Here is a 16792-nt window from a genome sequence, read left to right as displayed (position 1 = left end):
CAGGAAATGCTTGCCTGCAAATCAAGTAGGCCTACTGAATATAACGGTTCATCTAAAGTAAATAAAAAGGTATTTGAGATTTCAGTACTCAGTTTATCCTGAATACCTACTTAAGTTTGACCACGTGCAGAACATTGATTAAAGTAGCAGGACGCTGGTTTCTTCGCGTTCTTTTCGGTTTCTTCTACCTGTATATAAGATATAAATGTGCTCACAAAGAAGATTTTTAAATTCAAATACATATTATGCTTGGAATTAATCTAAGTCATCTAATCGGATTTTGTTTCTTATTTTTTTATTTTCTTTCTTGGTATTCCTCTGGCAATATCACAAATAGCTACCGAATTTTGTTGAACTCTTCCATTTTCAAAGTTTAAGGGTGTTTTTATTGTTTTTCTGAACTGGCATATAGTTTTTTCCACTTCCCGTGTGCATGGCATGGCACTAGTTGACGATTTTGGAGGCGGAACGCTTAGTTCCACTCCGTAGAGCGCACGAACACTGCGCACCAATAGCATCCAAATGTCAGTAAATAGTCTAAAAAAGTGACGCGGCTTGAGAAGGGGGTGGGTGTATCCTTTCGCCACAATCTCGGTTTCGGACTCTTCAAGCAGCGGGACTCTGCATGGCACATTAATTTAAGAGTTCACTTTGGAACATCTCCACTTATCTTTCCTGGATTTACTGCAGTGTCTGATTACTTTTCACCTTTTAGCACACATTCCGAACGAGGATTCACCAGTAGTGACCCAGCGTGGCGCGACAGCTAGACCATCCGTATTCAGCGAAAGGAAACGGACGCAATCTAACCAAATTAACAGGTGACTGCGTGAGACGGTGTTTATTGAATTTATTCCTCCATTACGACCTGGTGTGCCACCTCAGGGTTTGCGTTTGAAAAAATAACAACAAAGGCGCCAGTATAGACTAGCACAGTGCATAGTTTGAAAGCAGTCTTCTGTAAAGAACACTTTTTATGTGTCTGTGGAGACTTTTGCACCAGATTCTGTGTTGTGCAATAAGTGAGATTTTTGAGAGGAAGAGGTCTCTGACAAAACATTGTTATGGATATTGCAACAGGTCCAGAGTCTCTGGAAAGGTGCTTTCCTGCGAGAAATCACTCCGATTACTCTAAGATGTTGGACGGTATTAAAATAGAAGACCATCCCCTACGGTCGGGACCGGCTACGTTGGGAGTTATGCTCGGTAAGTTTTCGTCACATTATCAGAGTCAAAGTGTAACAGCCACAGAAACATGCTGTTGTTCGCTCGATAGTATAAATAACAATTTGTGAAATCGAACGTTGTACATCAGCCAGGCAATCCGAAATTAAATAATGTAATGCGGTGCAGAAGCTATAGCCAATGTTCTGCTCACGTTGCCTTAAATCCTTGGAAGAGCTTTCGAGCAGTTCTGTTGCCGGCTACAGTGGTTCATATGCCCAAGATGTGTATCATTTGAGTAAGTAGCCTATATTAAAGTCCTGCAATAAAGTTGAGAAATTACAATTGAGATATTTTTGGTTAATTAGTTATTTCAGTGTGATGTAAGTAATGCAGTAAATTAGCAAGCATGTGTATACATATTTGCCCCAAAACACCACTTATTACGTTTCGCTTCAGTAACAAGTTGGACTATAGTATATGGACTTTATTATGCACATATTTGTGCGTGGGCTATGCACATAAGGCACATCATTCTGTAAATGTCTTGGGTATTCAAAAGCGTACCATTGACTTCCTGACCTGTCATTGCATTTTCGGGCCATACAGTTTGAATGTTTTGTTTAACTTCTGTGGTTGGATTCCGCTAAATTAAATTTCATTATGAGTATGGGCTTCTTTCAAGTCCAAGCAAGAGCTCTTCCATTTAATAAAACACAAACAGTGGGTTGTCTGTACTAGTCATAGCTTTATATTTCTTCTTTAAGTGAATTCAGCAAAGGAATAGCCTATGTTTGTGTGTGCGCTTTTAACTAAAATAATGTTATTCTTTTGCGTCCGTCAATCGTTTAAATGGAATGTGCACTTATTTTCGGTTACTTTTCAAACATATAAACCTTGTTTCATGCCTTTCAGGGACGGAGTGCCATCACCAGGCAGTATGCGAAGGGTGCCAGCGACCCATATCCGACCGTTTTCTGATGCGAGTGAACGAGTCTTCATGGCACGAGGAGTGTTTGCAGTGCGCTGTGTGTCAACAACCGCTCACCACCAGCTGTTACTTCCGGGAGAGGAAACTGTACTGCAAACACGACTACCAACAGTAAGTGGCACGGATACATGTTGATGAACATCTTTTAATTTTTTGCTCTGTTCTTATGCTGTGGAACCAGTCATTGTTTTTGTCTTGCCATACCTTTAGTTTTTCCCCCGGCAAATTATGGGCAGACAATTTTTAATTGCATTTATTAGGGCCTAAACATTTGGTCGTGAATTTGGCTATTAGCTGTTCAATCCTTTGGGAATTTATTAGATTCTTATAAAGGTGAAGCATGAGCCCAATGTTGTCAATAAGATTTTGCTATAATGATTTCGTTGCAAGATTTTGTTTCAATGTCCTGTTACATAGCATTTGTTTTACAACGTATTTAGATTTTTGTGGCGCTTAACGTTTCGATGTCACATTGAAATTATACGCAGCGATTGATTTACAAAGGCTGAAATTATTACATAAATAATAGTCTGTATAGAACGCGTAAGAACAGGTTTTATCGAAGCACTATCTGTGCTTTTTTTTAAACGAACCTACCTCCAAAGATGGGCCTACCACAGATGTATCAAACTCAATATGCAAGTCTGGAAAGTTGTTTGTTTATTGATTTATTTATTCATTATCTATTTATCTCGCTATTTAAGTAGCGTACTTACTTTCATTTGTTCTGTGCGTTTTCATGTCATACAGAAACAATAATTTCCATGCAGCCGCTTTCTAAATACATCCAGTGCTCGAATTTAAAATTAAAATATGTGCCTTATTTTTTGTGCACATAGGCTAAATATTAATACGGCCTATTATTATTATTATTATTATTATTATTATTATTATTATTATTAGTAGTGGTAGTAGTAGTAGTAGTAGGAGTAGTAGTAGTAGTAGTAGTAGTAGTAGTAGTAGTAGTGTTATAATAATACCATTAATTAATAATAATAATGATAATTTCATAGGCAAGACTTTTCATATATGTCCGACGATTTATCCTTGTTTTTGCTTGTTTGATTTGTTTGTTGTTTTCGTATTTTTTAAAACCATTTCTACAGTTGCTTAGTGGGTCGGCTGTAGGTCTTTATAAAAATAAAATTTAGTCTGTTGATCCAAAATTCGACCGTTTTCTTGTTATTTCGGCTATGACATTTGATAATATTGAATATTCATTGACGTTCGGCCTGCACAACTAAAAATTGACCTTTCAGTAAATTCCTTTACATTTTTTCACTGCAGTGCTGCGAGCCATTTCCCATCAAATGTATAGAGCTGGTTGCTCATTTCTCAAGTGTGTCATTAGTAACGTCGCTTGTAGGTGAACACAAGAGATTATATTAATCGTTTGATCACTTAAGGTGGACGCGCTAAGAGATTAAAGACAAGATAAATAAACCTGCGGTTTAGGTACGCTTGCACGTGCATGGGCGCATTTAGATTTCTGATATTTATAGGCTACACAAGACTAGAAAATTCGATGTTATGTATACTTAAAAAAACAGCGAGGTTTTAAATGATTCCCGGAAAATATGGAATATCAATGCCATTTGTAAAGTATGTGTCCAAATGGAAAAACATTCCGATGTATCACGTCGCTATTTATGAGGGAAATGCTTTGTAGTGTTTCCGGTTATATATCTTAATGTGCATGTAGGTCGATATTTGCAATCGCTCGAGGACTAGGCTATTTTATGGAATGTGGATGTCACGAAATCACGTTGTCGTATAGTAGCCTATCGTTATTTGTAATGTAAGAATATAAAATAATCCTGTTTTAAAAATCCGGATTAAAAATTATTTTGTATAGGCCTACGTAGACCTGTATTTTATTTATTTATTAATAAATCTGTCCACCTGAGGACATCTTGGAAAAACCGATGTTTTTGACCTGCTATAACAATGCTGGATGTGTGGCTAACAGGTATTCGCTGTTTGGCAATTTAGATTTAGATTAAGCAAACTCCAAACTCTTGGATGCAAGAATACTTTATTAGAACGGAACAGATTGGCAATGAATTGGAAATATTATTATAGTTATTATCATTATTGTTGTTATTATTGTTATTATTGTTATTATTATTCCAGCCACCTCACATTACTCATTTTCTCTTCGGGCTTCGCAATATAAATATTAGTATTAATATTAATATAAACATTAATGCTTTGCTATAATAATAATAATAATAATAATAATAATAATAATAATAATAATAATAGCAAAAATGAATAATAATAATACAAATAATCAATTTAGGACAAACTAATATTGTGAAATATTACAATATATACAAAATATATTAATCTCAAGTAAGTATTAAACAATTGCTGCCATGTATTTGCATCACCGCAATTGAAATTACCAATACAACTACTATTACTACTAATAATAAACAACAAATGTTTATGTGTTCAGTGAAAGGAGTGCAGTTTTGCTGTACATACAAGAGCCAAAATTTGTTGATTCTGTCCTCTCTCGTATGTATAAATCTTGCATTGCTATAGCATTTCATTCAGAATTGATATATACTAAACTGTAATTATATTAAATACCAGTAGTAAAGGAACAAGTGAAGGAAGAGAAGAGGTTTAGAGAAGATTAGACAAAATAATGTTTTTTTTTCTGGCTGGTCACAGAAAGCCTTTTCGTCCCGTTGTCGTGGGACTTGGGTAGACGCAGGCAAGAGAACAAAATTTGTCATGTGTCAGGGAGGTACACTGATGCCAGCATCCATCTCTCCTAAATCCAACTGTAGGCAACATTATAACCCCCTCCCCCCAACGCCACTACATTTGAATAAGCTGTGCCCAGCACTTTATATGATATTTAAACACCTGAGTAAGATATCAACAAGTGCTCAAAGTACAGACGCTCAGCGAAGGCCTTGCTCGTTGTCAAATCTTAGGAAGCAAATAGTGAGAATATTCAGAGTGATGGATAATCTGGGTGCTGTCTGTGGGTTGTGTATAGGCTGCAGTGTAAGGCTGCAGCGTACGGCTCCATGTTGACTGTGGGTGTAGTGTATGCAGGCTGGCAGAAGGCCGCACGTTGCCTCTCTCGGCGTGAGTGCTCTCCATGCTTGTCAGTACACTTTAAGGGCTTTTTGTGTCGGGGGTTTAAACATTGCTACTTCAATCACCGGGACATTATAACTCCCCGTGAGATGCCTGGCAACAAACAATGGGCAACATCTATTGCTTTGCATCACTTTTTTTTGTCTGCTATTCAGTCGGCTTCCCTGACATGACCGTAAGCAGTCAGCAGTAACAATGCCAATTTCATAGCTACGGACCCGGATTCCATCGCCCCGGAGACACCAGCTTACGCTGACACTGGGCAAATGCTGTTCAGGTCCACAGTTTTGGAGAGATTTTTTTTCTTCAGAAAGTCTTACTTGTCTCACCAGCTTTTTTCACGTCTAGACTGTGTGTGTGTGTGTGTGTGTGTGTGTGTGTGTGTGTGTGTGTGTGTGTGTGAAGCTGGTGTAAGATGCGTAGAAGAGATAAGGTCACTCTGTACAGAGGTGAATCAAAGAGAGGACACGTGATTATTCTTATCTTTTTCATTTGCTTCAAAGTGTTAGTACTGAAATATTTTGGCAAGCTATAGTTTAACACGTTCAACATTGCACAGCAATTTGAGTCTTTCAAATAGTTGTGCTAGGTCACAAAATTTGAATGTTTGGTTGCTTGTGACAGCATATTTGTGGTGTGTGAAGACCATATATCTAAGTTATAGAGGTATGTTTATATATGTGTGTGTGTGTGTGTGTGTGTGTGTGTGTCAGTGTGTGTCAGTTTGTCTGTGTGTTTTTCACAGATAAACAGCAGACAAAATATACCCTAATTAATTCAACTTCTAGAATCTTCATAATTATTTCTGTTAACGTTGATACAATACAGATTTACGATTCTTTGACACTGTATGAGCCATTACTGCCACTGGATGAAATAAACGTTTGTGTGAAGGTGAATCCTTGAGAGCCGTAATGGCTTCCTCGCGTGCCGTTTGCCGCACTCACGGCGGCCTGTTTCATCCTCCTCCGCTGCCACCGCCCTGTTTGTGCACTGGCTGAGTTCACCAGAGAGGACCGACCACATTTGATCACAAGACTCAAACTTGTCACACTCAGAGCCAGATGACTATCAAACACGCAATAACGCACTTTCTTATTCACAGTCTCACCCACCACATACACGCGTGCGGCTACACATGCTTATACAAACTTATACACATGCACTCAAACTCACATATTTCAATGAGCTCATTTTGCCTGATTTACAATCATGTTTAGTCTCAAATCATGAAATGGAATGTCTATTTTTTTTGTTTGCTGTTGTTGTTTTTAGTGTAGGCCTATGCATTTGTTTATTCGCACCAATGGGATACTTAGATGTGTAATTCACACCTTTTTGACTTTTATGACATTCATTTAGGACGCATTAGCCAGCCCACAAACTGCCATGGGCTCGAACAGAGAGTCCGGGTTACGGAGGCAGACCTGCCTAATTACATTCCAAAAGCACCCGAGACGTGCCCTGTAATTACGTACGCGCTAAATCATCAAATCGACTATTGCGTTCACCTTCACGCCTTCGCCGCCGTTCACAGTGATGCCTTTAGATTGGGTGCGCTTGTGTATTTTTTTCATTTTTTCTTTTGTTTTGTTTGTGTTTTTTTTTCTTTTCTTTTTTCTTCTGAGCTCTGCTCTTCATTACTTTTCTTTTCCAGCCACTCGGCTGAATAATGTTATTATAGGATTAGCTGCCGAAACATGACGTTCGGTTCAATATGTTACAAATGTCTGCGAGACTTTCTCGTGTTAGCAGGGTAAGCCGCTGGATCTAATTACTGTTGTGTAAAGGTTTTTATTATTTTGGTAGCTGTCTAAAGATATGGAGCAGACGTGATTGATTGATGAATCTCGGTGAATGTGTGTGTTATATGGGTATCATCTATCATATATATTTGCGTAAACTTGATGTACTGGGTATGCAGAGCTGTGTGCGTGTGTAAAAGTGAGTGTGTGTGTGTGTGTGTGTGTGTGTGTGCGCGCGCGTGTGTGCGCGCGCACGTTTCTGGCCATCATTGAAATTCAGCATTTATTCGCGTATTAAAGATGGTTTATGAAATAATTTTAACTTTATTGACATTATAAAACGTTCCTTTAATGACTTAAAGATTTCCGAATTATTTAATGGCCAACCGTGGGTTAATCGTGGGGTGTTTGTTGATTACCATAGCAACGGAGAAACCATGTGGTAAATGTCGTGAAAATTAACGTGGATATATGCGTCGGCTGCTGATGGAATTTTGGTCCGGTATCGTGACCTCAGTTATATGCAGTTTGTGAGCTTATCCTTCGGGGGTGGGGGGGTTTTATAATTTTCCGACCCCTCCTTCCCATTTCCTGTTTTACTGTATAAATGTAGGCCAGTTCAGCAGAAATTGCTCCAAGACCCAGTTCTTCACGATGTAGAATCGCAGAAGCCATGCTAACGGTCTTGTAGTCCTAAATGTGCCGCGATTCCCAGCTGTGCTGATGGGAGGTTTTTTTCGGACCATTGGGGCATCCTCTAGCGGTGTGTTGTTTTTTAATTAGTCGTGCACTGGATCCCTGGTAGATTAATGCTGACAGGAGTTTTTTTGTAGGTAGTGTATGTGTGAGACACTGAAGTGAGTGTCCTCCTGAGTCATATTCACACGCAATGAGCTGACACACTCATCCAGGCACGCACACACACAGACACACACACACAGACACACATATACACACACACACACACACACACACACACACACACACACACAAACACACACATGCAGTCACAAGCTTCTATCCCCTGCAATATTGGCAAAAGAACCCGCTCTTAAATAAAAATAAATACCATACATAACCTATATCTGCTCCTAGTTGCAGGGCTTGTAGGTTTCCAGTTGAAAGGTTACAATTTTGGGCTTTCAAAAGTTGCCTTCTTACATGACAACTGAAAAGTAAGAACAGTTAAAAGAAAACAAAGGAAAAAAGCTGAAAAGACGTGTCAGAGGCGAGCTGAGTTTGTGGGCCTCGTGTAGGAAGCAGGGCGCTGCTCGAAGCTGGATAATGTTGCTTCAGCTTGCAGGGCTTCTGGCTGCATGGAGACAGGGCTGGCTGGGTCTGGCCATGTTCCTCTGCAAGGAAGTATTAGGTTTTATATCAACATCGCCAGCTCTGGCCCAGAAGCCAAATATGATGCAGTCATCTGTCCTATCGTGACACGCACACCCTTTTTTCCACCACTTTGTTTTTTTGGCACTTTGAGAGATTTTTCATATTCCGTTTGCTCGGTCTGTTCGTAAGGCTCCTGGTAATTTATTTATTTTTCCTTGCATTGGTCCTGCCGGCTTTACAGTGGCAGCTGAGCGTGTTCCTGGTTTGCTAATAAATGCATTTCTCCACAGCAGTTTGTGCTTGCGTTCATATGCCGCCTTTCCGCAGCATTATTGAATAATTCATGCTTTTATTAAGCAGAACTTAATGTACAGGGCCCGTAAAGTTGTAAGAGTCAGCATGTGCGTACTTACATTGATAAACTTTTAGGTTACAAGCGATAATTCTTTCTGCTAAGTGCCTTTCTGGTGTGCTTAACATTTCCATAACTGCTATGAAATATGGCACGGTACTGTATATGCATTTTTATGCCTTTCAAAAAAACCCTCCGGTTTCTAATTCCAGGGTAGTAGTAGTTATGTCAGTTATGTGCAGAATGTTTTTCCTATTTGTTTTTTAATTATTTAATTAAACCACATTCTTTTTAATATGTGCATAAGAATTACAAACCAAGGTCATAATATATATGGAGTTTACAAAACAAGTTCTCAAGAAGGTATCTTGGCATTCATTATTTTTAGCATTTAGCAATAAAAATGTGTATATTTCTGTCAACTTCCGCAGCTTTTACTCCCTGGGCCACTGTTGCAATGAATTTTATTTGGATACACTTTTAGCACTCTCCTCTCTACACGCTGCACAGCACACTGGCCGACCTCTTGCTAACCAGACTAGCCTCAGCCTGGAGGAGGAATCGGCAGGGGAGAAGCCTGGACTAACCAGCCCAGAAACGAGCTCTTATTAGTGCACCTGAAGCACTGGGTCTCCCTCCTGTTCATCACACGTCTGGGGGAGCAGATAGAGGGGTTTCCATGGAGGGGTCTATGCTGAAAGGGCATGCGGGTGGTTGGACCGGAAATGCTCGGGAGGCCAAAAAGGCAAAAACCTGTGCTGACCTCCACACGACTGTGTGTGTCCCAACTGCGTGTGTGCCTGTGCACATTGTGTGTGTGTGTGTGTACATGAGAGGCAGTAGACTTATAAACAAGCAGCGAATTTAGACACTTTGGAAAGACAGTGGTTCAGCTGACTGAGAACCCCATGACCACTCAAGGGGACATTCTCCTGGGTGAGAACCAAGGGGAGCAGGGGGAGTTTGTGGTGCCCCTCATAGGGCATCAGGGCCACCAAAAGAAACTGGATTGCACTCCAGCTCCACGGAGCCAAAATGGAGGAAGGTGGAGGGTGTTTGTCGGCATCCACAGCTGAGGCTCCTCTCTCAGATCCCGGCGGTTGCCGAGGCTGCTGAGCCTCGTGGGTCAGGCTGTGCAGAGGGTCAGTGCTCTGAAGGAGCTCCGCTGGAGATGTGTCCAGTGTGAAACTTCGCAGCCAGGATTAGCACTGCCTCATTACGTTCCCAAACACCGTCTATGATAATGACAACATGCAGAAAAACCACATCTGCTTTCCTCATCATTTTCCTCTTACAGATGTGTGTTTCTGGTGACGATGATGAGGAGGAGGAGGAGGAAGGCTATGGTTATTATTTTACATCATTATCAATGGTTACTGACAATATAAAACATTAATAGTTCCATATTACCGTGTGAAAAATGAAGTGATGCATTTAGAGAGTATTTTTAAATGATTTAAAAGGCAAAACCGAATCACAGTTGATGAAATGCAGGGGGGGTGCTAATGTGGATTATTAGTCTTTACTGTTAAGCGGGGTTATTAGACCGAAGTTTTAACTGAACAGGAAATGAAAACGATTGCTATAAATCCTGAGTACCTAGAAATGGTCTAACTGGAGTGTGCCTTCCAGAGACGGTGAGATGTTGTAATATCCTGCATGCTTCCAATGTCCTTTCCTCAGAAATTTGTAGCTTAGTCAGTGCACTCCACTGTGGCCTCTAGCACCTCCTGCGCAGTGTCTCATGGCCTGTGCTGTGAATATCTGAAATATCTTAAGATGTGTTCACATAAAAGGGTGATACTGAACTGACAGTTTTGGCTGAATTAGACGGCACTATCTCTGTATCTGGGGATCCGTGGCACTCAAATGGACTCATCAGGCTCTCATTTTCGCCTGCTCTCAATGAGTTCTTTCTGTATCTTTTGTTCTCTTTGCGATTCTCCGTCTGTTATAAAAGCGGTGTTTAGATTGTGCGTGCAGTGCGATGTGTGCAGTGCTGGGGGTGGCAGTTTCGCGAGCCGGTTCCATCCACCCCGGTACGGGAGCTGGTCGCAGGAATGTTTGTTTTCCAGCGCGTCGGCTTTTCGCAGTTGCCCAAGAAGAGGGTGGCACCCGAGTGGCAAGTGCTGCATCTGGAAGGCCGTGCACCTCGAGCTCCTCCTCACACAAGGGTCCCACATTCCACCCCCGCATGGGAACGTGGGCACGGAGCTTTGTTTGTCCGCAAACAGGCCCCCTTTTCCCCCCTCGACCCCGCTCCCACTCCAGACTCTTCCACAGCCACACGTCCTCAGAACAACCGGGACCACGGGCAGCCTTGTTAACCCCATAAGGAGTTAGGTCACAAATATGTGATTAGAAAGTTCATAATTGAACATTCCAATGCTGATATAACAATCACTACTGGTAATTGAAAGCAAATTGAGTTCCAGAACACTGACTTAGAATGTTGAAGAAACATTCCAAATGACCTACTCTATAGTTTGTTTGGAATGTTTTTTTTTTTAAAGAATTGTATGTTCGAGAACTCAATTGCTTCCAATTACCAGTAGTGATTGTTTCGTGATTGATCAGCGTTGGAATGTTCAATTACAAACTTTGTAATCACAGATTTGTGGTCTTACACCTTAAAGGGTTCATTTAGCTTTGTTAATCGTGTTAAAGAAAACTGCTCAAACAATATTGGATGAATCCGATATCCGCATTATATTTTTCAGTGGGGAGATGGAGGGTGGAGAGCCTTTTGCCCTTAACGGTGTCTGAAGCACCGTCTGAGAGCACAGATGACGATGGGACCGAATGTCATTAAATGCACTTTAGTCTCATTTTCTCTCTCTCTCTCTCCTCTCCTCTCCTTCTTCATCTCATAATGAGATTAGTTCCCCAACAGCAGTGTTTCCGCACTAGCTGACTGACAGAGATCCGCACTTTTATCATGGACTGTGACACTAAGCTCTCCGCTTCTTTGTGCCTAGTGCAGGACTGACGGAAACCCGAACTCCTAATCCCCTTATTCGTGTCAAGCACGGAAAAAAGAAAGAATAGCGCCCCAATCGGATGGGGCTCTATAAAGCCCCCACCCTCGCCAAAGCCCACCTCTCCTCCAAACCCTTCGCCACAGTCAAACGAGCACATAACTTTTCTTATGAGCTCCCCCCTCCCTCCATTTTGATGTTGAAAACAGCCCCCGCTACATGCTTTGTGTTTTACCTTGTGAATCGGTGCCAAGCTTGTTGTTAGCAGCAGGTTTCGGTTGGTGAGTTCAGTTCAGCTGTCAAGTTTTTTTTTTTTCGTTTTTTTTTTTTTTAAACCTCCCAATAAGATTTTTTTTTTCACATATTCGCTGGTTTTATATTGCTTTTGAATTATAAAGTGTAATTGCTTTTTCTCCCGAATGAAGAATACGCGCCGTGAAGATTAAAGGAATTTAGCTCTCTTAGCTTGAGCAATCAAATTATGTTTTATGTTTTTTTTTTTTTTTCTTCATTGTTTTGTTCCTGCATATTTGTGAATATGCGGTGAAATATTAGCAGCGTGAGGCACCCCCGCTCTTGTGCAGGCTCAGCCCTGTAGAGCCAGTCTTCAGATGATTACCTTCCTTAAGGTGGACCTGAGCCAATTCCAGGGAGTTCAGAAAAAGTGCAGCCCCACCCTGTCATGGATCATTTGAGATCGGCTGAAGGGAGGAGGACGATCGGGGCCACTTTAAAAAGATTATATCCATAAAATGAAACAGGGGTGGGGGGAGCATGAAATGATGCCGAACCATTGGGCAACAGGGCGAGAGGAACTGAAGGGCATGACATCATCGTCATTCCCGCAATGTTATTGGATAACTTTTTTTGTTGCCGTATGTTTTTTGTTTTTGACTTGAAGTAGGCTGGGGGGCGCAGAGAGAAGTGAGGTGAATAGAGAGCTTCTTGTAGAAACGCCAACACTCGACTCCTCCAGCGCCCCATAAGCCCCCCCGACTCCCTCCCTTGTGTGCCCCCAGAGCCCTCCGGGGCCTGGATTCCTTTGTGCCCCCCACCCCATTCGTGGTAATCCCCCCGGGGGCATTATTTACTCCACCGACTGTTTGGAAGTCTGTTAGACTGGAGATCAGATGCACTGAAACAAATCTTATTACTTTAACCAGCCACCGCAAATTCTTCCACCGGTCCTTTCTCTCATTAACCCCCCACCCCCCACCCCCCCGCCCCCCACCTCCCCTCCCTTCAGAACCAATGAGGCAGATGGCAGGTAGGCATGCTGGGAAGGCTTGGCTCCTCCCTGCAGTGTCCCACCGGCTTCAGGCTCCAGGCCCGTCTCCAGAGCACGACAGATTACCCCCCTCTTACTGCTGATTGAGCAGCTTCACGCTCCCGCTGCCTCTTAGAACCAGCATTCCAGTGGTCCTGCTACATTTAACAGGTTTTATCTGTCTGTGACTGTGGAACCAGCATTCCAGTGGTACTACTCCATTTGACTAGTTTTATCTGGTGGTGACTCTAGAACTTAAACTTGGAACTGGAAATACTTTTTAATAATAGGGACCGGACCCAAATGAGAAATTCAGTGTCTTTCAGAGACCTATGAAATACTATCCACCATAGCATAGTGAACTACAGACTCATTCCACCACCCAGTTCATATACTCCCATGCTCTTGACCTGTAAGAAACGCTGGTCTAGACTGAATAAGGACCATGTCCATGTGGGCCTATATATATACAGAGAGGCCTTTTTAATATTTATTTACTGACACTGTCAAGGGTCAATGCTTTCCCCATATATTTTATGCAAGTATTTCAATTCATATTTGTATGTAATATAAAACGTAATTTTACTCAGAGATTTTTATCTCTGCTGTGGGTTTCATGATCTGATGAGGGTTTTTAGCCAATTAGATTTGGCAATGACTCAGCCATCCTCCACTAAAGGAGGTCAGGGCATGTTTTTTCTTCTTTTAGTGACCAGCGTAGTGTTATCTTTTGCACTCTTGGAAACGAAAAGGGAGGAGCTCAGATATTTTGACCCCTTCTCTCCGAAACCCGGGCCGCAGTTCATCAAAAACTGGAGAGCGGCGAGCGGGGAGTGGCGTGGTGACACGGAGCCGCTCCGTTTGTGTGAGAAAGCGGGAGATGCAGTGCGCCCGCCGTCCATCAAAGCGGACGTCTCGGCCGCCGTTCCCGGGGTAGGCCTCAGGCTCCGCTGCCACGGGCTCTGGACATATCTCATCGGCGCGGCGCGGGGAGGGAGAGGAGGAGGTTTAAATAAAGTGAAAGAGCAACAGCGCGAGCAGCAGGAGGCCTGCAGCGCCCCTCTCTGTTTGGTTACCTCTCAGCTGACTGCTGCTCGCCCTCACAGCGAGGGAACCGGCCCTCTGCGAAAACTCTGAGGATAGGGTTTCACCCTCTCTGAACCACTGTGAGCCCCTCTCACATAGACACGCACATACACACACGCTGACACGCACACACACACGTGCATGCACGCACACGCACACACACACGCACATACACACACACACACACGCTGACACGCACACACACTGACATGCACACACACACGTACATACACGCACACACACGCACGCACGCACATACACGTACATACACTCACACGCACACTGACACGCACACACAGACACACTGACACACACACGCACATACACACACAGACACGCACACACACACACACTGACACTCACACACACACGTACATACACGCTCACGCACACACAGACACACTGACATGCACACAGACATATACACGCACATACGCACACACACATACACATACAGTGACAAACACATTTTCATGCACACACACAAACCCACACACCCATGTGCTCACACACGCTCACTGAAGCTCACACACACCCACACCCACATTTGCACACATGCTCGCACACATACACTGACACACACACACCCATACACCCACCCCCACACATGCATGCATGCATGCAGGCGCATACACACACAGGCGCAACACACAAAATATACCCACACATGTACACTCACATATTCACACATATGCATACACACTCTCGCACAAATACATAGGCACAACTGGCAGATGTACTTACACAATCACACATCCACACTCATGTATTGAAACAAACAGTACGTGCATGTATATATACACACACACGCACGCACACACAGGCATAACACACAGATGTACTTACACACCTTCACTTGCATGTTGTCTCACACACATACATGCATACACACACACACTCTCTCTCTCTACACACACATGCACACACTCTCTCTCTACACACACACACACACACACATACACACTATTTCTCTTCACACACACACACACACACACACACATACACACTATCTCCCTACACACACTCACACACCCCCTCTCTCTCTACACACACACTCTACACACACACACACACTCTCTCTCTCTACATACACACACTCCCTCTCTCTCTAGACACACACACACACTCTCTCTCTGGCTAAAATGATTTGTGCTGGAGGTCCCTCGGCCCGTGGAAGCTTCAAAAAGAAGCGGGGGGAAATATGTGGGAGATTTACAGGGGAGGCGGGGGCTGGAGGACTGATGAGCAGGGCGAGAGAGACGCATGTGTTGCTGATCTGCAGGGCCCTCGGCGAGGACAGGAAAACGCACGGACGCCCTCCCGCTTCCCTTTGATTCCGCCACCAAGAGCCCGCATTCCTGCAGCAGCACGGCGGAGTAGGACAGGCGCTTCATCATCAGAGACCGCCATACCCGCCGTCTGCCTCCTCCCCCCCCCCCCCCCCCCCACCGTCACTACTGCTGGTTGGATGCTAATGTTTCTCAGAAAGCAGCCTCAGTGCATCTTCCTGGGAAATTCCAGGGCTGCCGCAGAAGAAGTGGGCGAGAGGGAGGGAGAATGGGGGGAAGGCTTCTGAAATTAAATTAGCTAAAAAGGTTGATACCTGACCGATTTGTACTGTAGCGTTAACGAACAGTAATGTCCCAGGATCCAGGGGCAAAATATAAAGCATGACATAAAAAAATGATTGACCACAAAATTAGCTTTTATGTTCCAGTAGCCCGTTACGCTATCGAAAGCCCGCTGAAGCCGATGAGTATTTGCACCAGTTTTGGTAATAGCCTCTCTCGTGGAGGGAGCAGTGCGGTTAGGTGGGCTTCAGGCCTGTGTCTTAGCATGACGACTGTGGGAGAACCTGGTCACATGACCTGGGCTTTATTGCTGCTGCAGATCAGACTGCAGTCAGGAACTAGAGCTTTGGGGGGAAAAAGGAACAGAAGCGGTCCTGTGTAACTGACCACGAACACGCACGTTCACAGGTGCTGTTCCGAACCCGGTCTTACCCGTGCGCATTTCCGTCGATTTGAAATGGTATTACTTTTTAATTATCATCGCTGTTACTTCGGTGCACCGACCGTGCCATTAAAACCCCGGCCACATTCTGGACGCAGAATTAGAGAGCGTGAACTGCGGTCAGGGCCGGGAGAAGGGGAGCGGGTGCGTCTGGTTGCGGCTCTTATAAATAGCCCCCTATTCCTGCTCTGTTAGATTTGAAGATTAAGCGTGGAAAATGTTAAGTACGTCAGAAGCCAAATTAATTAAGTTTTGTGTGACTGCTGCACCCCGTCAGCCCCAGGGGTGGAGAGCGCTGCAGTGGGCGGGGTCTCGGATGCCTGGCCCTCTGAGTGGCAGATGTGAATAAAGCTGGGAGTGGATTCCCTGGGATTTAACTGTCCGCCCACCACCGCCGCTGGAGAGGAGCAGCAGCGCATGTTTACCTATGATTTTTACATTTATTACATTCTCTGCGCTTCCATCTTCCTCTCCTCCCGTCTTTTTTGTTCTTTTCATCTGCTCTTTTTCCAGTCGTCGGGGTCGTCTTTGCGTACCGGCTCGGGTTGGCGAGAACCACCGCTCAAAAAAAAATAGCGTGCTTCACATTTCCTGAAACTAGTAAATATTATCTGGATTTTGTGGAAATTCCAGGATTCCAGCGTGCCGGGGTGCCGTTACTCCAGCCGCAGCCAGAAGCCTGCGAACCTGAAGACGAATTCACGCTGCGCCCGCACGGCAGCGGCACCCGGCAACCGCCGGACT

General features: G+C 43.6%; 1 protein-coding gene across 2 annotated transcripts in view; it reads left to right on the top strand.

Annotated features, from left to right (window-relative positions):
* The first annotated feature begins 576 nt into the window (after positions 1-576).
* lmx1bb (LIM homeobox transcription factor 1, beta b) overlaps positions 577-16792 on the top strand; it is a 75257-nt gene continuing 59041 nt past the window's right edge. Inside the window, exons 1-3 of one of the 2 annotated variants that reach the window (XM_061261098.1) lie at positions 577-821; positions 1081-1206; positions 2080-2266. In XM_061261098.1, coding sequence (XP_061117082.1) covers positions 1137-1206; positions 2080-2266 — 257 coding nt within the window. In that variant the 5' untranslated portion in view covers positions 577-821; positions 1081-1136. Of the gene's footprint in view, positions 822-1002; positions 1207-2079; positions 2267-16792 lie in introns of those variants that run through there. The other variant, XM_061261097.1, reaches the window with a different exon arrangement.

This window comes from Conger conger, chromosome 11, assembly GCF_963514075.1.
Source record: "Conger conger chromosome 11, fConCon1.1, whole genome shotgun sequence".
Classification (NCBI taxonomy): Eukaryota; Metazoa; Chordata; class Actinopteri; order Anguilliformes; family Congridae; genus Conger; species Conger conger.
This window is presented reverse-complemented; position numbering and strand designations above follow the sequence as displayed.